The sequence below is a fragment of the Choloepus didactylus genome, chromosome 16 (genome assembly GCF_015220235.1).
Source record: "Choloepus didactylus isolate mChoDid1 chromosome 16, mChoDid1.pri, whole genome shotgun sequence".
In the NCBI taxonomy this organism is placed as follows: domain Eukaryota; kingdom Metazoa; phylum Chordata; class Mammalia; order Pilosa; family Megalonychidae; genus Choloepus; species Choloepus didactylus.
This window is the reverse complement of record NC_051322.1, coordinates 69411176-69437556: the sequence shown is the minus strand read 5'-3', so window position 1 is coordinate 69437556 and position 26381 is coordinate 69411176. Positions and strand designations below refer to the sequence as shown.

The following is a 26381-nucleotide window of genomic DNA, read 5'->3' as shown; positions in this document are numbered from 1 at the left end:
AAGCCCCAGCCCCGGACTCCAGCCCAGCGCCCCTGTGAACAACACGAGGCAGAGACACCAAGTGTGGGTTCAGCCAGACGCTAATGACACCTGAAAAACTCACTATTCACAACCAGAGTTCCACAGTATGCACATATTAAGCAAATAAGCTGATTCAGGCAAAAATATGTAATTTTTTAAAGGTTAAATTAAAGGTAAAAATTCTGGCAAATAGTAAACTCTTCCAAGTCTTGATTTACACAGGATCTGATGCTACCTGGAAGTAAGCCCAGAGGTTACTGGGAGGGCTTGGAGCTAACTGCTTTTTCTAACTAGTCACAAGTCTGACAGCATAAAACACCAATTGTATACATAAGTATGTTCCAAAAAAGTTGTGGATAATTACTTTTCTGAGTAAAAACTGTATTATAAATGCAAAAGAAGAGTTTACTATCTAAACAGACTCTGAAAATTATTCTCCATTCAAATAAGTCCCATCTTATTTTTTTTTTTTTTGGTAAATTATGGTAACAATACACTTTCTATTTTTAAGTTTGACTTCGTTTTCTTAATCCAGAACAGAACTGGAATAAAAAAATAAAGTTAAATTTGGGTTTCTAAAGTCAAATTGTTTTGTTTTTCTTACTGGACAGGAAGAAATTTGACACACAAAATGAATGTTTTTCAAACATTATATTATGTTTTAAAGTCTTCAGTCCAATTTGCATTTAAGTGACATAATTCAGTGGTAGTGATTGGTCATAGAATTGCAAAGCAGCTTTTTGTGGTTTTTAATATTTAAAACTTTAGGTCAATTGTTTGAAACAAGCCACAAATTAAAACTGAAAGTTTCTAAGGGTAAATGTGATATTAAAAAGTGTCATCTAATCTGAACAGCATTTTACAATCCATACAGTCCTTACCCCAGGCATCTGGCATTCCTTCTCTTATTTGAAAACCTTTTAATGGCATTATAATAAATTTATAATTTACCTAACATTGACAAAACAAAATTAATAGTCCTATTAGTAAAATAAGAATATGAATCTTATAGTCCTATTAGTAAAATAAGAATATGAATCTTATTTTTCGCATGAACTTTAAGATGGAAAGGTTAGAAAATAATTTCCATTTTCTTACTTTTATGACAATATGTAAAACACTGAGCGATAACTGTCATTGTATTTCTTGGTAAAGACCTCCTCTCTCTCCCATATACACAGCACCTCTCTCTTCATACACATACAAATATATATAGACTTCCATAGGACCTACCCAAAAACTGCACAAGTGAGCCATTAGAATGTGTTTGGTTTGTTGTTATTCTGAAATTGTTACCAAATGTTTTCCTTTTAAAAACTGGAAACTCCAAATATAGCATTCCAAGTAGAAAGAGAAAAGCATATAGGTACACTTTAATGCAAAAAGATATGAGATGCAGACAAACTGAAATGTATAAAATCACTTAAATTATCTTTCCTATTAGTTTTTAAATTGGAACTTATATATGAATAAAAGAGAACCAAAAGTTTCAGCAGAAAACAGTATTCAAAAAGAAAAATTGTAGGTGTAAACTCTGTAGTTAAAAAAGAAGAAGAAAAGTGCTTCGACTGATGCAAGCAGCAACCTGGCTCCTAGAATTCAACTATCAGCTCAGTTTGAATCTTTTATACATAAAGAGGAGGAGTCCTGCAACTTTGAATCTCTGAAAGAATGCAAATATCAGAAGTAGGTCAAAAACAAAGACTATCTTAAAAAAATCCGTTGAACAAAGCTGCAGAAACTTGTTAGAGAAACTTTCACCTGAAACAAAATTTCTTCATGTCTGTCACTCATGTAAGACAGGAAGCTTATTTTATTATTGCTTAAATTTTTAAAAATCAAAGTCACCATAAATCAAGTCAATTTTCAAATTTGTTTAAATGTTTTATTTTTATGAACTACTGAGGAGTTATAAATTGAACTTCAATACCTAATTTGTTTATTTTTTATAATATAGTAGCAGTTTAGCCAAAATAGTCTTAAAAGGTAGCATTTTATCTGTAAGATTGCCTATTTCCCTGGTTATCAAAACGCCTGCCTTTTCTCAACAAAACTTCAGTATCATATCTACCTTCTAGAAATAAGAATGGACGAATTAAATGGAAAAACTAATTCCAGAAAAACAGTCTAACTCTTTATATATTCTAAATGTGGATGACTTAACTCATCATGAAAATATGTATGACCAACAATTAATTTTATAAAATAAATTTCTAAACAGAAGTTGAAGATGTACCAATAAATTAAATAATGGGGATTTAATGATTTGGAACATCCCTCAGATGTTGCCACAGTTCAGGACTTGAGTCATACTGCTTCATAAGAAATAAAACCTTTTAACTTTAAACGTTATACATTTTGCTTGATTTTAGACACCCATTATGAAATATATTCTCACCAAGTATGAAATTGACATTATCACTCATATAGTACCTCAATAAATGGACAAGCAATTTGACGACCAATTTCACTAATACACCTAACAGCTGCACATGGCTGACAGAAGCATTCACATCTGGGGCCTAAAACTTTAGCAAGTAACATTTCATGCCCCTTAGCTGAGTTCAGGAAATACATTCTATGAATTGTGTCAATAAATGTGTCTGTTGGCCAAGAAGCTTCTGTGAACAGCCGCCCTTCCCCACCTTGTGCTCCTGTCTCCCCCACAGCACTGCGCCCTGCACTACATGGGGAGCGGGGGGAAGGCAGCAGGTAGGAGCACCCGAGCCGAGCTGTGCTGCCAGATGCTGTGCCTCGGAGCATTCTGGGCTGCCACAAGCTGTGAGCAACTAACTCATACCAAAATCCCCCCAATGGAAGGAAGTATCAGCAAAAAACCCAACTGCCAAAATACCGAGGGGAGAATGTTCACCTTGAACGATCAAAAAAATGAAGAACAGCACAATTCTCCTCACAAGTTAGTATTTTTCCTTCCTCTACAAAATGAAAATGAAGTTAATTTTAAGTTTTTAAAACCTAAGCCACCCCCCAAAATAAAAAACAAAAGCTTAAATTAATAACAACACAAAAAATAAGCTACCAAGTTGACCGCCATGTCCCCAATACCTGAAACTCTGTAGATGCCTTCACACTTCATGCCGTACTTCTCAACGTAATCCACACACTCCCGGAAAACCGCTGGCAGCCGAATGCCATCATACATCATCGTCTTCTCTGCTGCATCAGCCAGCGGAATTCCAAAAATGGGTCTGAAATTCGGAACGTCAACCTGAGGCACCTCTGGCTCCTGAATTGGCTTTTTCTTTTTCTTCTTTTCTTTCCACTGTTTAACAACATCGGCTGCTGTCAAGTCTTTTGACTTCTTCTCTTTATGTTTTTCTTCTTTGTGCTTTTCTTCTTTATGTTTTTCTTCTTTGGGTTTCTCTTTTATTTTAAAATCCTTCTCCTTCTTTTTAGAAAAGCTGGGCTTCTTAAAGACATGGATTCCCTTAGACCTCTTCATTTTGGAAGGACTTTCGGCTTCATCTCCAGAGCTATCTTCCTGAAAGGCAGCATAGCCTTCCGCTACCAAAGAAATGTAGGAAGTATAAGTTACATATTTGCTCAAGGTCTGGCTGTCCATATGCTGTATAAAAGAACTAAAAAGAAGTGCCTCCTGGTTCCAGCTCTTCTCTTCATGGCCAGGCCCCAGCCTGAAACTTCTCAGCTGAATCACAGGCCGCAATGACAGCTCCTGGCCACAGGAGGGCAGCATGGAGCTTACCAACCTAGCAATAGTGGGTGGGGAAACCGGTTTTGTTTCATATTTGTGTGTGCATGGAATTTAGGCAAACTAAATATTGTAACTGCAGAGGAGTGACTCCTAGGAATCAGAATATCCTTCATCAAGTAGATAATGTCATCTAACTTACTTTAACTAGCTTAGATTTTTTTTCTTATTTAGTGCCTGTAGCTTGAGGCAACCTCGAACCATGACACAAACTGCACCACTGTGTGTATGTGCTCCAGGTATGCCCCCTCACACTTCACACTCCTGTCACTAGCTGTTAGCTTCTTTCTGGAGACTGTGATAGGGACTGAGCCAGGAAATTCCACAATCTCCTGATGGCAGAATCCCTCGGCCCACTTCCCTGCCTCAGAAGCCCTGATTCTCATTCTGACCAAGTGCTCATCTGCTTTAGAGCATTTCAGAGTCACCATCATTTGGTTTTGTTGTTTTTTACTGTCTATAACTCTACTATTTTTTTTTCTTGCCAGTTACCTTACAGGCTTAATGCTTCATAAAGTTACCCTCTAACTTAAAATACCATGAACCCCACACCAACCAGAATGGCAAAAGCTTTAAGGGCATAAATTTTAAGGGCAGTAAAAGCAATTAGAATCCTCACACACTGCCAGTGGGAGTGTAAACTGGTACACGCACTCTGGAAAATTATTTAGCAGGATCTCCTAAAGCTGAAATACACATGGCCTGTGGCACAAGCCACTCCACTCCCAGGTACACACACCAGAGAAATGCAAAACCATGTGCACCAAGGACAAGTATAATAATGTTCCCAGAGCACTATTCATAATAGTCAAAAACAAAACAACCCAAATGACCAAGAGGAGGATGGATAAATTCTAGAACATTAATGCAATGAAATAACATGCAGCAATAAATATGAATGAATTAGTGTCACATGAAATAACATGGATGAATTGAACAAACATCATAATGGGCAAAAGAACCCAGACACAAAAATAATTATGCTTTCATTTACATAAAGCTCAAAATCAGGCAAAGCCTGTGGGAAGGTCGGGGGATAGCTTTGGAGGGGCAATAAAAGGGAACTTCTAGGGTGCTAGGAGTGTTCTATTTCCAGAGCCCTGGAGTGGTTGCACAAGCGTGTTCATCTTGTGCTACCGAATCAGGTTGTACACTTGGGATTTGTTCACTTTATCTGAATGCTATGCTCCAAAACCAAATTAACTTAAAAATGCCATCACACCCAAAATAAAGGTATTCTTAACATAAAATACTTACTTTAGTTGCTTTTAACGTACTGAAGACCTATGCTTAAAGGAAGCACCTCCCCACTGAATAGGAACAAGAACCAGAATGCACCCTGGCATTTGCTTAAGGCGGGTGAATAGCCATGAGTCCCATGGCTCCCATCAAGTGTCCCCTGCAATTGGTCTACACAACCTACCCAAGAAAGTAAGATTTTAAGGGCAAAATTCCAGTATCTCCTTTTTGTACTTCATTTTAAATGACTACCTTAAGAAATTTCCACTGGAAAACATACCATTTCTGGAAATTTGGTCTTTTTATTTGTGAGATTCAACCCATAAAATATAACTCTAGCATATAAAAATCGAGACCCTGAAAAATAAAGAATAGAAAATCTCAAACAAGGGACTTGGACTGGACATATTGCCAGAAGACAGCAGGAGCATGTGATGAGGCGGGAAATGATCTAAGATAGACCTAAAGCAGAGAGGAAAATCTTGCACTTACTCCTTTTTTCCTTTTTCTTAAATTTTCCCTTCTTCTTCCCATGGTCTTTCTCATCATCAGACACTAGGTCAGGAGGCTCGTGGAGGCTGTCATGGGGAGGTGAGGGCTCGCCAGTGCGGTACAACCCAGGGAACTTGGTCGGGCTGATCTCCTCAGAGCTGGGGGTCCGGGTGAGACCGCTGCCGGGCTCCACCCTGCGGTGCTCGCTGGGGCTGCTGGTGGGGGGCAGGAAGCACTCGGTCATTCTGACTCCCTGGCGAGGAGGCGAAGGTCTTCTCCGTTACCTGCCCATCACACCTGCACAGAAAGGGAGAAGGGCATCAGACCGGCCAATACCACCAAAATCCAAAACCACACACACAGGATCGTAATTAAGCTGGCATTTACAAACCAAAAGTATTTTTCTTCCTATCCCACCCCATCTAAAAATGCTTTTTTCACTTTCTATTACCTCAAGTTACATGCCATGCATTGCAGAGACCAGTTCTCAAAGAGCTGGAAGTGCTGGGATCTTCAAGCATTAGAAAAGAAGCCCAAATGAAAACTGCAGCTAGAGTTCTCCAGGTCAAATGCACTGCTCCTTTTAAAAAGAAATTGCCACTGCACAGTACACCATTTTGACTCCTATCCAACATAAATTCTTAATATTTTTCTTTAAGTTGTGACCAAACAACATTGTGACATAAAAAATAAATTACAAAGACTAACTATGTAACTACTTATGAATGGTTCAGTATCACAATTAAAATTTCTAATACAGTTCAAGTGCTACATTTAATGATACACACAATTGGAGATCATTAACTGTAGTTCTCTACTGCATGCAATCAGACAGTTAAGACTTCATGTATGGCAAAAAGCCTTTTGTACTGTGGATATGTAGAAAGAAAGGAACCCTCATTTGCTCAATCCTATAAACACACAAAAATAGATTAACTCCAACAGACACTAGAACGGACAAACATAAGAAGAGTTCAAGACTTGATTGCATTTTGTTTCTTCCTATGACTGAGGGTATGTAGTTCAAGTACTGGGTTCAAGTCACTTGGAAAATTCTGCAATATTAAAAATCCTCTGACAAATATTTAATAATGTGGAAAAAAGCAGTTATATTTACAGCCATATCAATTTTAAAATATATACATATGCATAAAACTGTAAGAACAAAAGAACATTAATGATGATTATCTCTGAATTGTACAATTATAGGTGATCTAAACTTTCTTCTTTTTACTTTTCTGCATTTTATATGTTTTCTACCCATTATGCATTACTGCTTATATTATCAGGAAAAACATTAATAAATAGGAAAAAAACCATTAAAGGATCTCTAAGCATCACTTTAACTCTATTTTTCTTGATGGGCCCTGACTGTTGGCTATCATAAAAAAGAGTGCATTATATTTTTCCATTAATTGAAGGTATCTTAAGATTTGACAATCCCAGGATCTGACAGTTTTAGAGGGCACTAGAGTTAAATCAGTGTAACAGTTTTAGAGTCAGATGAGGAAGCTGAGCTCCAAAGACCAAGGAAGCCAAAGCACGATTTATGGGAAGGAACACAGCCTTATACTCCAGAAATAAAGTTGTTTGTAGACAAGCCACCCATAGATACTGTTTTACCTTATGCTTCTCTGCGTTTGCTCATGCTGCCTTCACTCCCTAGAACCCAGTCCTCCTCCCAATATTTTTGCATGGCTAATTCCAACTCATCCTTTAATATTAAGCCTGCAAATGGGTATGAGGAATCTTTCTGGGGTGATGGAAATGTTCTAGATTTGGATTGTGGAGATGGTTGCACAATGCTGTAAATTTACTAAAAATCACTGACTTGTGCACTTAAAATGCGTGAATCTTATGGCATGTAAATTATATGAATAAAGCTGTTAAAAAGAAAATCTAATACTAGCAACTTTTTTCAGGAATCCAACCCTATGACCCACCCCCATTCAATATAAATTCTAAATATTCCTTTCCTGTGTGCCCAGAATATCCTCATCACTGCACTCACCATATTGTATTTTAATGATTCTATGCTCATTTCTGCCTTGCCCAATAAACTGTGAGCTCCAGCATTTAACACAGTACATGCCACACAGCATTTATTAAAGCTTTTATTAAATGCTTTAAATAAATAAAGCATTTATTAAATGCTTATTTAATAAATTATCATCTATGTTTCAAAAACGTGCACTGCGGAAGAGACGAAGATTAGAAGAAATGACCCTTGCCCTTAGCCTTAAATTTAATTAAGGTAACAGAGAAAGGAAACCCAAATTTTATTTCAGTTCCTGTGGCTTCAGAACTTTCAACACATTATCAAGCCTTACCACACCCCTGTGAGAAAAGTAGTATTTTTCCATGTTTGCAAACCAGGGAGACGAAGGTTCAGAGAGCTTAACTAACTTACCCGACATCACACAACAAATAAGAAGTGAAAAGTGAGATCGCTTTGACTCAAAACACACATTCTTTCCACTAAACTGCCCTTTATGTATCTGCACAGAAAGGAACCACAGTTACACCAGGAAGCACAGCAGGCACAAGCAGAAACGTACAGGGCTCATAACCATAGCAGGAAGACTGGTCTCTCCAGAGCAGTTTCTGCTGAGGAGCAACAGAACACGTTAAAGAGTCAATGGGTCCAAAAGGAAGTCTCAAGGCAAAAAAATACAGTGAACTGAAGGAAATGAAAATACAAAACATCAAAATTTGCAGGACACAGCTAAAACAATGCTGACAAATTTATAGCACTAAATGCATATACCAGAAAAAGGAAAAGTCTCTAATCAGTAATCTAAGCTCCCGTCCCAAGAATCAAGAATATAAACCCAACACAAGCAGAAGGAAACACTTAATAAAGGTAAGAGCAGAAATCCATGAAATTGAAAACAGAAAAACCATACAGAAAACCAATGAAGCAAAGAACTGGTTCTTTGAAAAAAAAATCAATAAAATTGATGAACATCTAAAAAAAATGGAGAAGACACAAATTGCCAATATCAGGAATGACACAGGGTACATCACTGCAGACTCTGCAGACATCAAAAGGATAAAAGAATACTAGGATACATAAATTTGCAAATTTAGACAAAATAGATCACTTCCTCAAAAAACACAAACTACCACAACTCATCCAGTATGAAAAAGAAAAAACTGACTAGCCTATAACTATTAAGGAAATTGAATTCTTAATTTTAAAAACTCCCATACATGAAAACTCCAGGCCCAAAAGGTTTCACTGGAAAATTCTATCAAATGTTTAAAGAATAATTAACACCAACTCTGTAAAGTTTCTTTCAGAAATTAGAAGAGAACTTCCCATTTTATGAAACTAGCAATACCCTGATATATATATAAGGCTACTGTATTTTTGTATGCTAGTAATGAACACATGGATATGGGAATTAAAAATGCGATGCCATTTACAATCACTTAAAAAATAAAATACTTAAGTATAAATCTAACAAAACATACAGGAGCTATATGCTGAAAATTATACAACACTGATGAAGTAAAAGACTTAAATAAATGGAGAGACATATTCATGGATTAGAAGATTCAGCATAGTAAAGACGTCAATTCATTCCAAACTGAAAAACAAGTTCAATGCAGTTCCCTATCACAATCCCATGAAGACCTTTTGTAGATAGACAAGGTTATTCTAAAACTTAAGTGGCTAGGCAAGGGAACTAGAATAGCTAAAACCATTATGAAAAAGAATAAAATGGGAGGAATCAGTCTACCTGATTTCAAGACTTCTTATATAGCTACCGTTTCAATACTGTGCCAAAAAAGTAAAACACAGATCACTGGAACAAAATAGAAAACCCAGAAATTGACCCTTACAAATATGCAAAACTGTCTTTTGATAGAGAGGCAAAGCAGTTCAAGGAAGAAAGAGCCTTTTCTTTAATAAAAAAGCAACATGATTTTGCCTATTTCCCTGGAGTTGACAGTTTGCTGACTGCTTTACAGAATTTGGACTCGTGCATACCCACAGTTGCATGAGTCACTTTTACAAATTTGATAGTCATTGATTCTGTTTCCCTAGAGAACCCTACCTAATACAGCTTGGTACCGGTAGTGGAGTTTATTTGGTTACACAGTTACAGTCTTAAGGACATAAAGTGTCCAAGGTAACACATCAGCAGTCAGGTACCTTCAATGAAGGATGGCCAATGGTGTCCAGAAAACCTCTTGTTAGCTGGAAGGCACGTGGCTGGTGTCTGTTCCAAAGTTCTGGTTTCAAAATAGCTTTCTCCCAGGACGTTCCTCTCTAGGCTGCAGTTCCTCAAAAATGTCACTCTTAGTTGCACTTGGGATATTTGTCCTCTCTCAGCTTCTCTGGAGCAAGAGTCTGCTTTCAACAGCCGTTTTCAAACTGTCTCTCACCTGCAGCTCCTGTGCTTTCTTCAAAGTGTCCCTCTTGGCTGTAGCAAGCTCACTCCTTCTGTCTGATCTTATATAGTGCTCCAGTAATTTAATTCAGACCCACCCTGAATGGGTGGGCCAACACCTCCATGAAAATTATCTAATCAGAGTCATCACCCACAGTTGGGTGGGGCGCATCTCCATGGAAACACTCACAGAATTTCAGTCTAATTAACACTGATAGGTCTGCCCACACAAGATTACATCAGAGATAATGGCATTTGGGGGGATATAATACATTCAAACAGGCACATTCCACCCCCTGGACCCCAAAATGACATTATCTTTCCATATACAAAATATATTCATCCCACAACAATATCACAGAAACTTAAATCATTTCAGTAACAATAGTTAAGTACAAGATTCCATCAAAATCAATTATAGTTGTGGTCAGTCCTAAGGCATAATTTTCCTTTAGCTGTGGATCTGTGAACTTAAAACAAGTTATGTGCTTCCAATATACAAAGGAGGGACATTCATAGGATAAACATTCCCACTACCATGAGAAACAGAAAGGAAACAAGGTTCACAGGACCAAAACCGTTCCTAAAATCTGCAGGACAAACTCCATTAGATTTCAAAGTCTGCGAGTCATTTACAGAATGACGTTGCATCCTTGGGGCTTGAGAGAGCTGGAGTCTAACCCTTCCTAAGGGCCTTTGCAGCAGCCCTTTCCTCTCCAAACGCTTGGGTAAGTGCTCCAACATATCCACACATTGGGAAGACCACCTTCTCGGCCCCACCCTCCTCAAACATCAGAGCAGCTCCCGGATTCCCTTCCATCTCCGGGGCACACACTCAACCCCTTCAGAACAGTGGGGTGGCAGCCAGGCTCTCCGCAATTCCCTGGGAATGTGCTCCACCCTCTTTGGGGCTTGGGGTGGCAGAACATTTCCTGAGCATCGAGGTGGAAGGCCCGCCCTCGACCTCCAGGGCAAACTCACCCTTTCCATGCATGTGGGCTGCTCCACTCTCCCAGCCCAAGGCCTCTTGACTCCAGACCTCAACCTCCATGGCACTGTCTTTGAAGAAATTTTTCCTTCAATTTGTTCCTTGTCTGTCCCCTCCAGTCCAGACCAGCAGCAGCTCTGTCTATAAAGGTCTCACAAAAATTCTGTTGGCTTCGTGTGAAGCACACAGGGGTCAAGCCATCAGACAATAGGACTTTGCACAAATCCTTCCTGGATAACTCCATCTCCAATCCTGGCTTGTACTGAAACAGCGGCTGGGTTCCATGTTTAGTTAAAACCTGTTGGGCTGTAGCTTCTGGGGATCCACCCCCTAGAAGCCTGGAATTTTCCAAACCATCAGTTTCTTGTTTCTTTGAATCCAAGAGTTCAGTTCTAAGTTTCTCTCTCTCAGCTCACATTTTACTATAAGCTGCCAGGAGAAGCCAGGGTACATCCTCCACACGTAGTCTGGAGATTGCCTCAGCTAAGTATTCCAGGTTGTTGCTTTCAAATTCTTCCTTCCATCTGACACCAGGACTCAATTTTGCCAAATTCTCTGCCACTTTAAAACAAGGATTGCCTTCCTTCCAGTTTGAAAAAACACATTCATCATTTCTGCTCAAGGCCTCATCAGAAGTATCTTTAGAGTCCATATTTCCACAGTCTCTTCAAAGCAGTTAAGGTCCTTTCTATAAAGATCCTCACAATTCTTCCAGAATCTTTCCCTTATCCATTTAAAAAGCCACTCCAACATGTTTGGTATTTGCAAACTCAGCAGCAAAAGCACCCCACTTCTGTGGCACCAAAATACATTGGACCACTTCCATCATGGAAGGGGCAGCGATTTGTTCTTACTGGAATAGACACATACTCCGGATATGGGTTTGCCAAAACTACCATCCGTGGACTGACAGAATGCCTTATCCATCGTCATGGTATTCCACACAGCATTGCTTCAGACCAAGGAACCCACTTCACAGCAAATAAAGTGAGGGAATGGGCACATGCTCATGGAATTCTGTGGTCTTACCATGTTCCCCATCATCCAGAGGCAGCTGAGTTGATAGAACGGTGGAATGGCCAGCTGAAGACTCAATTACAGTGCCAACTAGGTGCCAATACCTTGCAGGGTTGGGGCAGTGTTCTCCAGGAGGCTTTTCTATGCTCTGAATCAGCATCCACTCTATGGTGCTGTTTCTCCCATAGCCAGGATTCATGGGTCCAGGAATCAAGGGGTGGAAACAGGAGTGGCACCACTCACTATCACTCCTAGTGATTCACTAGGTAAATTTTTGCTTCCTGTCCCTGCAAGCTTAAGCTCTGCTGGTCTACAGGTCTTGGTTCCAAAAGGAGGAGTGCTTCCACCAGGAAACACAACAATAATCCCACTGAACTGGAAGTTAAGACTGCCACCTGGCCACTTTGGGTTCTTATGCCTCTGAATCAACAGGCAAGGAAGGGGATTACTGTACTGGCTGGGGTGATTGATCCTGACTATCAAGGGGAAATAGCACTGCAACTACACAATGGAAGTAAAGAAGAGTTTTCCTGGAATACTGGAGATCCCCTAGGGTGTCTCTTAGTACTACCATGCCCTGTGATTAAAGTCAATGGAAAACTGCAACAACCCGATCCAGGCAGGACTACCAATGGCCAAGAAACTTCAGGAATGAAGGTTTGGGTCACCCCACCAGGCAAAGAACCACGGCCAGCTGAAGTGCTTGCTGAGGGTAAAGGGAACATGGAATGGGTAGTGGAAGGTTGTGATAAATATGAACTACGGCCACGTGAGCAGTTACAGAAACGTGGACTATGATGGCATGAATATTTCCTCGTTTTGTTATGATTATGTTTGTATTTGTCTGTAAAGCAAATATCTTTGCTTTCTTCTGTCTTATCCCCTTATCATATGGCATAACCCATACTGTTCATTTTGCTGTATTTAAGCTAAAGGAAATCAATTTTAAGAGCTAATGTCACCCAAGGACTTGCACCCTATTCTGGAGAGATTTAGTATGTTTCCAGTTGTATGCTGCACAGCGGAGTATTGTTAGGCAAAATATATGTCTGTTATTGTTATCTACTTAGAGATAAAGTATGGTTTTAGGTGATGTGTATAACTGCCAAGTTGACAAGGGGTGAACTGTGATGGTTAGGTTCATGTGTCAACTTGGCCAGGCGATAGTACCCAGCTGTCTGGTCAAGCAAACACTGGCCTAACAATTGCTGTGAGGATGTTTGAAGCTGGTTAATAAACCAACAGGCTGGTTTACTAAATCATCAATTGACTGCAGCTGTGACTGATGACTCACCAAAAGGTGTGTCTTCCACAATGAGAGAATGCAATTGGCTGGATTTAATCCAATTAATGAGTTGAAGACTTATAAGTGAGACAGATAGAGGACCTTCACTTCTTCTTCGGCTGCCCAGTGAGGAGTTTCCTAAGGAGTTTGTCAAAGTTGCCGGTTCGTTTCCTGAGGAGTTCATAGAACACAATCGTCGAAGATCCCAGTTCATTTCCTGAGGAGTTCACTGGACATCTTCCTTGGAGTTGACAGTTTGCTGACTGCTTTACAGAATTTGGACTCGTGCATACCCACAGTTGCATGAGTCACTTTTACAAATTTGATAGTCAGAGATACCTCTCACTGATTGTTTCCCTACAGAACCCTAACTAATACAAACAGTAAAAAACCAACCAATCCATTCAGAAAATGGGCAAAAGACATAAAAACATCTCACCAAAAAGGATATACATACGGCAAATAAGCACCTAAAAAATTGTTCAGCATAATTAGTCACTAAGAAATGTTAATTAAAACACAATGAGCTACAACCCGGTGCAGCCCCTCTCTTGGGGCCTGCCCCCACCAATCTCTCAAGCGTGTATTCCTTCTTACCAACCTTTGCTATTTCCCCATGTGTGCTGGCTTTTCAAATAAACTTTACTGCTTGCTACTAAAAAAAAAACAAAACAAACAAAAAAAACCACAATGAGCTAGAGAGAAAGCCATGGGAAGCAAGAAGCTGAAACTCAATGGAACTCAGTAAAAGGAGAAGCCAGGAGGGGACACCCATGAGCACTGCCAAATGACAGAGGATCACCGGCAGCCAGTCTTCAGGAAGAAAGCACTGCCTTGATGATGCCTTGATTTGGACTTCTTTCTAGCCTCAAAACCCTGCTGCCCTTCATTCTTGCTGGAAGCCACCAGACCATGCCAGGAAGAGGCATGCAAAACACTCCCAGGAGTTCCTGGAGTCAACCCTGCATTCTACCTGCAGGCTATCCAGCCCCTGGAAAATTCCAGCCTCTGACAAAACCCACTGCAGGAGATAACAGCTGAGACCTGGACTAAGTCAGAGGAGGAACTCCTTCACGTTGTGCTTTAAAGAAGGACACAATCTTCCTCAGAATTGGGGGGAGGCAGAGCTGGCTTACAAAAAGCCATATTTACCATTAATCTTCAAAACTGTGTTTTTTTGTTTCTTGTGGGTTTTTGGGGCACGGAAAAAATGATTTAACAATAACCAAGAGCAGATGAGTCAGCTTTAGGCATCAATGTGTAGAATAACAGAATAGTTCAGGCATCGACCACAGGAACTTCATCAACAAAACAGCACCAACAAGCCAGTCTCCAAAGTCCTGCAGGGAAGGAACAGGCCAAAGTCCCACTGAAGGACCCTCTAGAAGTGCTAAGAAGGTAGTGGATAAATTTTTAACTCCACAAGGCACTATACTGATTAATATGTTACCACAACTCAATTTCTGCAGGAATACAGCAATTCTCTGGGTATGTTTTAAAGAGAAATACTGCATAGCGATAGAAACAGAAAAGGTATATTTATTACAAAGAAAATATAAAGATACACATAATCCTAATGTATAGTTTTCTTTTTGTAACTTCCTAGACTTGACCACTAGCATATTTATAAACATAACTGCAAATATATCATACATCTATTTTTGTATTCTTTTATCATATAACAAATATTTTCCCATGGTACAGTATGATATTCCATAATTTATCAAACTCCAAAATTATAAAACGCTTTATTCACATACTTTTTTTTGTTTCTGCTAAATAATTTCCTTGGAATAAATTTGCAAGCATGAATAACTAAACACACACACACACAATGAGCTAGCAGTACACACCTAGCTTAAATAAAAAATTGTGAGAACACCAAATGCTGACAAGGGTGCAGAGAAACTGGATCATTCATACATTGCTGGTGGGAATATAAAATGGTACAGCCACTGTGGAAAATAATTTGGAATTTTCTTTAAAAACTAAACATGGCAACTACTGTAAAAATCATCATTTGCACTCAGTGGCATTTATCCCAGAGAAATGAAGACTTATATTCACACAAAAACCATGCACAAATATTCATAGCAGCTTTATTTGTAACAGCCAAAAACTGGAAACAGATGTCCTTCCAAAGGTGAATGGTTAAACAAACGGTTGTACATCCCTGCCATGAAATACACCCAGCAATAAAAAGAAACCAATTGTCAACACATAACAACCAGGATGAAGCTGCAGAGAATTATGCTGAGTGTAACATAATGTATGATTCCACTCTTTTAACATTTGAAATGACAAAATTATAAAAATGGAGGGCAGGTTGGTAGTTCCCAGGGATTATGGAGGGGGTAAGGGTGGGAAGAAGTGTGTACAGCTATTTTAAAAAGCAACATGAGTTTGCTTTTTTTTTATGTTGATGGAAGTGCTTTGTACCTCCACTGAGTCAGTGTCAATATTCTGGTTATGACAATGTACTGTAGTTTTACAGAATGTTTATTTACCATTTTGAGAAACTGAGTAAAAGGTATATGGAATTCCTCTCATTTCTTAAAACTGCACGTGAATTTACTATTGTCTAAAAAAAAAAAAAAAGCCAGAACAGAACCCAAAAGAGAAAGGAGAGGACATCGCCATGTGACCCAAGGTAAGGATACAAACCAAGGAACTGCAAGGATCGCTGGCAGCACCAGATGCCTCGATTTTGGACTTCTCCTAGCTTCAAAACCGCCTTGGGACTGACTGCTGTGGCTCCACTCCCAGATGCAGCGATGGGTGCAGGTGCTCTCATTCTGAGACTCAGGCTCAAGGGGCAGCCCCTCCCTGGTGCATGCTGTTTTCATGGCAGATGCCAGGAGCTCAAGAGGGCTGGAGGAAACCGACCATGTCTCCTAAGGTCTCTGCTCAGAACTGGCACCCCATTGACCTGCCAACGCAGGATGCACTGAGTGACAGCCACAAAGGTGACTGCAGATGGCCCCAGGCCTGGGTGCAGGTTCCCAAGACTGAAGTAGGGAAGAGAATCCCACAGCCACCTCACAGGAACACTCTGGTACATTCCTTTCAGCAAGAAGAAAGCCAGGCCACCGCCCAAGCGCCTGTGCCTCTGGGTTCTGCTAGGAAAACCAAGGAGAACTGCTCATCCTTTGCTTCCCCTGGAAAAGGGACAACACATTCTACAAGGCTATTTTCTACCAAATCCAAAGCCCATAAGGTCCAAGGAGAAACCCAGCCACTGCAGCAGGTGCTGAGATGACAGGCTGAGGGGGCATCCCAAAGTCAGTGCACTGCAGGCGAGGGCCTCCAAAGCCAGCTCCAGGCCCTCTGAGAAGAGCTGCTGGGTCAGAAGCTTGCTGACGTGGAGCGGGCGCTAACACAGTCTCAGAAGAGCTTCTGTGGCTCAGACACAACTGGCCGCCACTTCTGAGGGAAGCCCCCACTACATCAGACCAAACCCTCAAGGCTCCTCCAATGTAAAAATCTTCAGGCCTGAAAAAACTTGAATCCACATTTAAGTCTGAATTCTGTGTTGCATCCGCACTTAAGTCTGAATTATGTGTTTCAAATGTTTTATCCCAGTTTGTTACTTACCTTTTGATTTTATTTGTGGCATGTTTTCACTGTGCATAAGTATTAAATTTCCATGAGGTCAAGTTTAATCAGCCTTTCCCTTCTGTGGTTCCTGGGGTTGTTTCTTGCTTAGAAAGTCCCTCCACAGTCCAAAATGATGGGGAAAAATCCATGATTTCTTCTAGGACATTTAATTTTACCTTTATATGTTTAAGTATTTGATTCATCTGGAATTGATTTTGGCATAACAATTTGTCCTTGTTTATCCAATTTTATGACTGTCATTTATTGAATAGGTAATAATCTCTTCTCATTGTTTAGAAGCACCACCTTAACATATATAAAGTTCCCATATACAATTAGGTCTATTTATGGACCTTCAATTCTATTCTATTAATCTATCTGTTCATGTGCCAGAACTAAGCAATTTTAATAACTGTAGCTTTATAATCTATCTTAATAATGGGTAAGGCCTAGTCTCCTTTCATTATTCTTTATTTCCCTCAATTAAAAAAAAAAGTCCTGGTTTAAAAAGAAAAAGCCATGTTCATGATCCGATCTGGCCTCCTTCTGTCAACAAGTACAAAACTAGACAATAGATATGAAACATCTATTTTCAGGAATTACACAATGACAATGACAATGTAGGGCTGTAATCCTTGAGAGGGAAGAGAAACATACAAGGTTAGTTCTACTCTCACTCTGGCTTTCTACCTGGGAGCTCTTTCCAAACTAATGGCATCGGGAGGAAGTGCCCAGAGCAGTAGTCTCACTGGGCAGAGGAAACAGAGCTGGTCTGCAGGGCTGCGGAGGCAGCTGAACTGTGAGGCAGGGGAGCAGAGAGACAGGAGCTGAGACAACGAGGTTCCCTCTGAGTCCGGCCAGGTGCTATGCTGCACAATACAAGGTAAGCCCATACCACCTGGAGGACAACACTTTCCAGGTCCTTCCAGGGTGCTGTGAGCTGCACAGAGACTACAGAGGACACGCAGAGCTGGGGCGTGGAGAGACCAAACTGAACACCTGGGTGGGTGCCTGACCCAGAAAAAAGCCACGCCTGAGAATAAAGCTACTAAAGCCCTAGAATAAGGGCTACTGTGGACACACCTTAACAGAGCCTAAAAACAAGCCTCAACAGGATGAAGCTGACTGGCCAAAAAATTGCTTGCCAGAACAAAACTCAACACTCTGTAGACAGAGACAATAAAATCCAGCTGTCGATAGCACACCATCTACCAAGTCCGGTGTATAATAAAAAATGAATAATGCAAAGAAGTGGACTTATAATCCAGAGAAAACGTCAATGGAAATAGTCCCTGAGATCACATAAATGGTGGAATTAGCAGGCAAAGTAATAAAACAGTTATAAATTTGTTCAAACTAAAAGGAACGTAGGAAAACAAATGAGACACAAGAAGAGAAATCTCAGCAAAAAATGAAAAACACAAAAAAGAATCAAATAGAAATTTGGTATCTGTAAAACATAATACCTGGGGGTAAAAAAAATAGACCACAGCTTCAATAACCCATGGGACATAGCAGTAGAAAGTGGGACGGAAAAAAATTTGAAGAAATAATGACTGAAATTTTTCTAAATGTGGTTAAAATATATATACATACACACAAACACACACACACACATACACACACACACACACATATATCCACAGATCTAAGAGGCTGAATAAAAGCCAAGCATAAGATTAAAGAAAAAAAAGAAAACCTAATTATATGATAGTCAAATTGCTGAAAACCAAAGAGAATTATCTTAAAACAAGCCAGAGAGAGAGAGAGAAATTACATACAGTAGAAAATGATAAGAACGTCTACTGACTTCTCATGAGAAACAGAAGTCAGACAACAAAGTGGTATATTAATTGAATGCTGATTGTAGTAAGTATAAGTTAAACATGCATACTGAAAACCCTAAAGAAAACACTTTTAAAAAAAGCGGTATTAGCTATTAAACTAAAGGGGATAACATGGTATGCTAAAACAAAACAACACAAAACAAAACTCAACTAATCCAAAAGAGGCAGCAATGGAACCAAAAAAACAAACAAAACCAAAGAACATATAAAATACACAGAACACAACTGCAATATCAGAGACTTAAAACCAAACATATAATTAATTATATTAAATGAAAAAGGACTAAGCATTTCAATTAAAAAGCAGAGATTATCAGACTGGATGAAAAAGCAAGAGAAAGCAAGACTCACCTATATGCTGTTTACAAGAGAGGCACTTTAACCATAAACATGTATGCAAAAAGGTTAAAACTTAATAAATGGAAAAAGATACACTATACAAACAAAAATTTTAAGAAAGCTGGAGTGACTATATTACTAACAGACAAAGAAATTTCAGAGCAGGAAGTACTACCAGAAATGAAATAGGGAAGGATTTTCTACAATCATAAAAGACATAATTCTAAATATGTATGTAACTACTAAAAGAGCTTCAAGTATATGAAGAAAAACTGAGAGAACTTAAGAGAGAAATAGACAAATCCACAGTTATTCTTGGAGATTACAGAAATCCTCTCTCAGTAAGAGAGAAAGCAAGCAGACAAAAATAGATCTCAGACAGGAAAAAAAAAAGCACAAAACATAAAAAAACAAACTGATAAATCTGACTTCATCAAAATTAAAAACTTCTACACTTTGGAAGATACCATTAGCAAAAGGCAAACCACACACTGGAAGAAAATATTTGTAATATATCTGACAGAAAGCACTAACTATAAAATTAATGGACAAATTGGACTCATCAAAATTTGAAACTTCTGCTTATCAAATGACACTATAAAGAAAATGTACAGTCAAGTAAAAGACTTGGAGAACATACTCACAGTACAAATATCTGACAGAGTATCTGTGTCCAAAATATATGCATACAAATTCTACAATTGAATAATAAAAAGGCAAACAACCCAAAATGAAAATGGGTACGAGGTGAACCATTTACAAAGGGAAACACATAAATGGTTCAATACGCCCATAAAAAAAGCTCCACATCACTAGACATCAAAGAAATGCAAATTAAAATCACAATGTACTATCAATAGACACCATCTAGAATGGCTAAAATTAAAAAAAAACAACAGAGAGAGGCGGGGCAAGATGGCAGACTGGTGAGCTGTATGTTTTAGTTACTCCTCCAGGAAAGTAGGTAAAAAGCCAGGAACTGCGTGGACTGGACACCACAGAGCAATCTGTCTTTGGGCATACTTCATACAACACTCATGAAAACGTGGAACTGCTGAGATCAGCGAAATCTGTAAGTTTTTGCGGCCAGGGGACCCGCGCCCCTCCCTGCCAGGCTCAGTCCCGGGGGAGGAGGGGCTGTCAGCTCCAGGAAGGAGAAGGGAGAATTGCAGTGGCTGCTCTTACCGGAAACTCATTCTACTGATTCAAACTCCAACCATAGATAGACTGAGGCCAGACACCAGAGACTCTGAGAGCAGCCAGCCCAGCAGAGAGGAGACAGGCATAGAAAAAAAACAACACGAAAAACTCCAAAATAAAAGCAGAGGATTTTTGGAGTTCTGGTGAACACAGAAAGGGGAAGGGCGGAGATCAGGCCTTGAGGCGCATATGCAAATCCCGAAGCAAGGCTGATCTCTCTGCCCTGGGCACTTTTCCTTAATGGCCCTGGTTGCTTTGTCTATTAGCATTTCAATAACCCATTAGATCTCTGAGGAGGGCCGTTTTTTTTTTTTTTTTTAAATCCTTTTTGCTTTTTCTAAAACAATTACTCTAAGAAGCTCAATACAGAAAGCTTCAAAGAATTGAAATTTGGGCACGTCAAGTCAAGAGCAGAACTAAGAGAGCTCTGAGACAAAAGGCAATAATCCAGTGGCTGAGAAAATTCACTAAACAACACAACTTCCCAAGAAAAGGGGGGTGTCCGCTCACAGCCACCATCCTGGTGGACAGGAAACACTCCTGCCCATCGCCAGCCCCATAGCCCAGAGCTGCCCCAGACAACCCAGTGTGACGGAAGTGCTTCAAATAACAGGCACACACCACAAAACTGGGCGTGGACATTAGCCTTCCCTGCAACCTCAGCTGAATGTCCCAGAGCTGGGAAGGGGGAGCAGTGTGAATTAACAGAGCCCCATTCAGCCATCATTTGAGCAGACTGGGAGCCTCCCAACACAGCCCAGCAGCCCAGAACTGCCCTGGGGGGACGGCACTCACCTGCGACATAGCACAGTCATCCCCCAACAGAGGACCCGGGGTGCACAGCCTGGAAGAGGGGCCCAATTGCAAGTCTCAGGAGCCATACGCCAATACCAAAGACTTGTGGGTCAGTGGCAGAGACAAACTGTGGCAGGACTGAACTGAAGGATTAGACTATTGCAGTAGCTTTAAAACTCTAGGATCATCAGGGAGATTTGATTGTTAGGGCCACCCCCCCTCCCCGACTGCCCAGAAACACGCCCCACATACAGGGCAGGCAACACCAACTACACACGCAAGCTTGGGACACCAATTGGGCCCCACAAGACTCACTCCCCCACTCACCAAAAAGGCTAAGCAGGGGAGATCTGGCTTGTGGAGAACAGGTGGCTCGTGGACGCCACCTGCTGGTTAGTTAGAGAAAGTGTACTCCACGAAGCTGTAGATCTGATAAATTAGAGATAAGGACTTCAACTGGTCTACAAACCCTAAAAGAACCCTATCAAGGTCAGCAAATGCCACGAGGCCAAAAACAACAGAAAATTATAAAGCATATGAAAAAACCAGACGATATGGATAACCCAAGCCCAAGCACCCAAATCAAAAGACCAGAAGAGACACACCTAGAGCAGCTACTCAAAGAACTAAAGATGAACAATGAGACCCTAGTACGGGATATGAAGGAAATCAAGAAGACCCTAGAAGAGCATAAAGAAGACATTGCAAGACTAAATAAAAAAATGGATGATCTTATGGAAATTAAAGAAACTGTTGACCAAATTAAAAAGATTCTGGACACTCATAGTACAAGACTAGAGGAAGTTGAACAACGAATCAGTGACCTGGAAGATGACAGAATGGAAAATGAAAACATAAAAGAAAGAATGGGGGGAAAAAAATTGAAAAAACTCGAAATGGACCTCAGGGATATGATAGATAATATGAAACGTCCGAATATAAGACTCATTGGTGTCCCAGAAGGGGAAGAAAAGGGTAAAGGTCTAGGAAGAGTATTCAAAGAAATTGTTGGGGAAAACTTCCCAAATCTTCTAAACAACATAAATACACAAATCATAAATGCTCAGCGAACTCCAAATAGAATAAATCCAAAAAAAACCCACTCCGAGACATATACTGATCACACTGTCAAACATAGAAGAGAAGGAGCAAGTTCTGAAAGCAGCAAGAGAAAAGCAATTCACCACATACAAAGGAAACAGCATAAGACTAAGTAGTGACTACTCAGCAGCCACCATGGAGGCGAGAAGGCAGTGGCACGATATATTTAAAATTCTGAGTGAGAGGAATTTCCAGCCAAGAATACTTTATCCAGCAAAGCTCTCCTTCAAATTTGAGGGAGAGCTTAAATTTTTCACAGACAAAGAAATGCTGAGAGAATTTGCTAACAAGACACCTGCCCTACTGGAGATACTAAAGGGAGCCCTACAGACAGAGAAACAAAGACAGGACAGAGAGACTTGGAGAAAGGTTCAGTACTAAAGAGATTCGGTATAGGTACAATAAAGGATATTAATAGAGAGAGGGAAAAATATGGCAAACATAATCCAAAGGATAAGATGGCCGATTCAAGAAATGCCTTCACGGTTTTAACGTTGAATGTAAATGGATTAAACTCCCCAATTAAAAGATATAGATTCGCAGAATGGATCAAAAAAAATGAACCATCAATATGTTGCATACAAGAGACTCATCTTAGACACAGGGACACAAAGAAACTGAAAGTGAAAGGATGGAAAAAAATATTTCATGCAAGCTACAGCCAAAAGAAAGCAGGTGTAGCAATATTAATCTCAGATAAAATAGACTTCAAATGCAGGGATGTTTTGAGAGACAAAGAAGGCCACTACATACTAATAAAAGGGGCAATTCAGCAAGAAGAAATAACAATCGTAAATGTCTATGCACCCAATCAAGGTGCCACAAAATACATGAGAGAAACATTGGCAAAACTAAAGGAAGCAATTGATGTTTCCACAATAATTGTGGGAGACTTCAACACATCACTCTCTCCTATAGATAGATCAACCAGACAGAAGACCAATAAGGAAATTGAAAACCTAAACAATCTGATAAATGAATTAGATTTAACAGACATCTACAGGACATTACATCCCAAATCACCAGGATACACATACTTTTCTAGTGCTCACGGAACTTTCTCCAGAATAGATCATATGCTGGGACATAAAACAAGCCTCAATAAATTTAAAAAGATTGAAATTATTCAAAGCACATTCTCTGACCACAATGGAATACAATTAGAAGTCAATAACCATCAGAGACTTAGAAAATTCACAAATACCTGGAGGTTAAACAACACACTCCTAAACAATCAGTGGGTTAAAGAAGAAATAGCAAGAGAAATTGCTAAATATATAGAGACGAATGAAAATGAGAACACAACATACCAAAACCTATGGGATGCAGCAAAAGCAGTGCTAAGGGGGAAATTTATAGCACTAAACGCATATATTAAAAAGGAAGAAAGAGCCAAAATCAAAGAACTAATGGATCAACTGAAGAAGCTAGAAAATGAACAGCAAACCAATCCTAAACCAAGTACAAGAAAAGAAATAACAAGGATTAAAGCAGAAATAAATGACATAGAGAACAAAAAAACAATAGAGAGGATAAATATCACCAAAAGTTGGTTCTTTGAGAAGATCAACAAGATTGACAAGCCCCTAGCTAGACTGACAAAATCAAAAAGAGAGAAGACCCATATAAACAAAATAATGAATGAAAAAGGTGACATAACTGCAGATCCTGAAGAAATTAAAAAAATTATAAGAGGATATTATGAACAACTGTATGGCAACAAACTGGATAATGTAGAGGAAATGGACAATTTCCTGGAAACATATGAACAACCTAGACTGACCAGAGAAGAAATAGAAGACCTCAACCAACCCATCACAAGCAAAGAGATCCAATCAGTCATCAAAAATCTTCCCACAAATAAATGCCCAGGGCCAGATGGCTTCACAGGGGAATTCTACCAAACTTTCCAGAAAGAACTGACACCAATCTTACTCAAACTCTTTCAAAACATTGAAAAAAATGGAACACTACCTAATTCATTTTATGAAGCTAACATCAATCTAATACCAAAACCAGGCAAAGATGCTACAAAAAAGGAAAACTACCGGCCAATCTCCCTAATGAATATAGATGCAAAAATCCTCAACAAAATACTTGCAAATCGAATCCAAAGACACATTAAAAAAATCATACACCATGACCAAGTGGGGTTCATTCCAGGCATGCAAGGATGGTTCAACATAAGAAAAACAATCAATGTATTACAACACATTAAAAACTCGAAAGGGAAAATCAATTGATCATCTCAATAGATGCTGAAAAAGCATTTGACAAAATCCAACATCCGTTTTTGATAAAAACACTTCAAAAGGTAGGAATTGAAGGAAACTTCCTCAACATGATAAAGAGCATATATGAAAAACCCACAGCCAGCATAGTACTCAATGGTGAGAGACTGAAAGCCTTCCCTCTAAGATCAGGAACAAGACAAGGATGCCCGCTGTCACCACTGTTATTCAACATTGTGCTGGAAGTGCTAGCCAGGGCAATCCGGCAAGACAAAGAAATAAAAGGCATCCAAATTGGAAAAGAAGAAGTAAAACTGTCATTGTTTGCAGATGATATGATCTTATATCTAGAAAACCCTGAGAAATCAACGATACACCTACTAGAGCTAATAAACAAATTTAGCAAAGTAGCGGGATACAAGATTAATGCACATAAGTCAGTAATGTTTCTATATGCTAGAAATGAACAAACTGAAGAGACACTCAAGAAAAAGATACCATTTTCAATAGCAACTAAAAAAATCAAGTACCTAGGAATAAACTTAACCAAAGATGTAAAAGACCTATACAAAGAAAACTACATAACTCTACTAAAAGAAATAGAAGGGGACCTTAAAAGATGGAAAAATATTCCATGTTCATGGATAGGAAGGCTAAATGTCATTAAGATGTCAATTCTACCCAAACTCATCTACAGATTCAATGCAATCCCAATCAAAATTCCAACAACCTACTTTGCAGACTTGGAAAAGCTAGTTATCAAATTTATTTGGAAAGGGAAGATGCCTCGAATTGCTAAAGACACTCTAAAAAAAGAAAACGAAGTGGGAGGACTTACACTCCCTGACTTTGAAGCTTATTATAAAGCCACAGTTGCCAAAACAGCATGGTACTGGCACAAAGATAGACATATAGATCAATGGAATCGAATTGAGAATTCAGAGATAGACCCTCAGATCTATGGCCGACTGATCTTTGATAAGGCCCCCAAAGTCACCGAACTGAGCCATAATGGTCTTTTCAACAAATGGGGCTGGGAGAGTTGGATATCCATATCCAAAAGAATGAAAGAGGACCCCTACCTCACCCCCTACACAAAAATTAACTCAAAATGGACCAAAGATCTCAATATAAAAGAAAGTACCATTAAACTCCTAGAAGATAATGTAGGAAAACATCTTCAAGACCTTGTATTAGGAGGCCACTTCCTAGACTTTACACCCAAAGCACAAGCAACAAAGAGAAATAGATAAATGGGAACTCCTCAAGCTTAGAAGTTTCTGCACCTCAAAGGAATTTCTCAAAAAGGTAAAGAGGCAGCCAACTCAATGGGAAAAAATTTTTGGAAACCATGTATCTGACAAAAGACTGATATCTTGCATATACAAAGAAATCCTACAACTCAATGACAATAGTACAGACAGCCCAATTATAAAATGGGCAAAAGATATGAAAAGACAGTTCTCTGAAGAGGAAATACAAATGGCCAAGAAACACATGAAAAAATGTTCAGCTTCACTAGCTATTAGAGAGATGCAAATTAAGACCACAATGAGATACCATCTAACACCGGTTAGAATGGCTGCCATTAAACAAACAGGAAACTACAAATGCTGGAGGGGATGTGGAGAAATTGGAACTCTTATTCACTGTTGGTGGGACTGTATAATGGTTCAGCCACTCTGGAAGTCAGTCTGGCAGTTCCTTAGAAAACTAGAGATAGAGCTACCATTCGATCCAGCGATTGCACTTCTCGGGATATACCCGGAAGATCGGAAAGCAGTGACACGAACAGATATCTGCACGCCAATGTTCATAGCAGCATTATTCACAATTGCCAAGAGATGGAAACAACCCAAATGTCCTTCAACAGATGAGTGGATAAATAAAATGTGGTATATACACACAATGGAATACTACGCGGCAGTAAGAAGGAACGATCTGGTGAAACATATGACAACATGGATGAACCTTGAAGACATAATGCTGAGCGAAATAAGCCAGGCACAAAAAGAGAAATATTATATGCTACCACTAATGTGAACTTTGAAAAATGTAAAACAAATGGTTTATAATGTAGAATGTAGGGGAACTAGCAG

At 39.4% G+C, this 26381-nt stretch overlaps 1 protein-coding gene across 3 annotated transcripts in view; it reads right to left on the bottom strand.

The window, feature by feature from the left end:
* RALBP1 (ralA binding protein 1) overlaps nt 1-26381 on the bottom strand; it is a 62631-nt gene that overhangs the window by 10626 nt on the left and 25624 nt on the right. Inside the window, exons 1-3 of one of the 3 annotated variants that reach the window (XM_037805904.1) lie at nt 15837-16676; nt 5483-5779; nt 3088-3546 (exon numbers count right to left, since the gene is read on the bottom strand). In XM_037805904.1, the coding sequence (XP_037661832.1) occupies nt 3088-3546; nt 5483-5726 (703 nt within the window). In that variant the 5' untranslated portion in view covers nt 5727-5779; nt 15837-16676. Of the gene's footprint in view, nt 1-3087; nt 3547-5482; nt 5780-5933; nt 6226-15836; nt 16677-26381 lie in introns of those variants that run through there. The other 2 variants (XM_037805903.1, XM_037805902.1) reach the window with 2 other exon arrangements.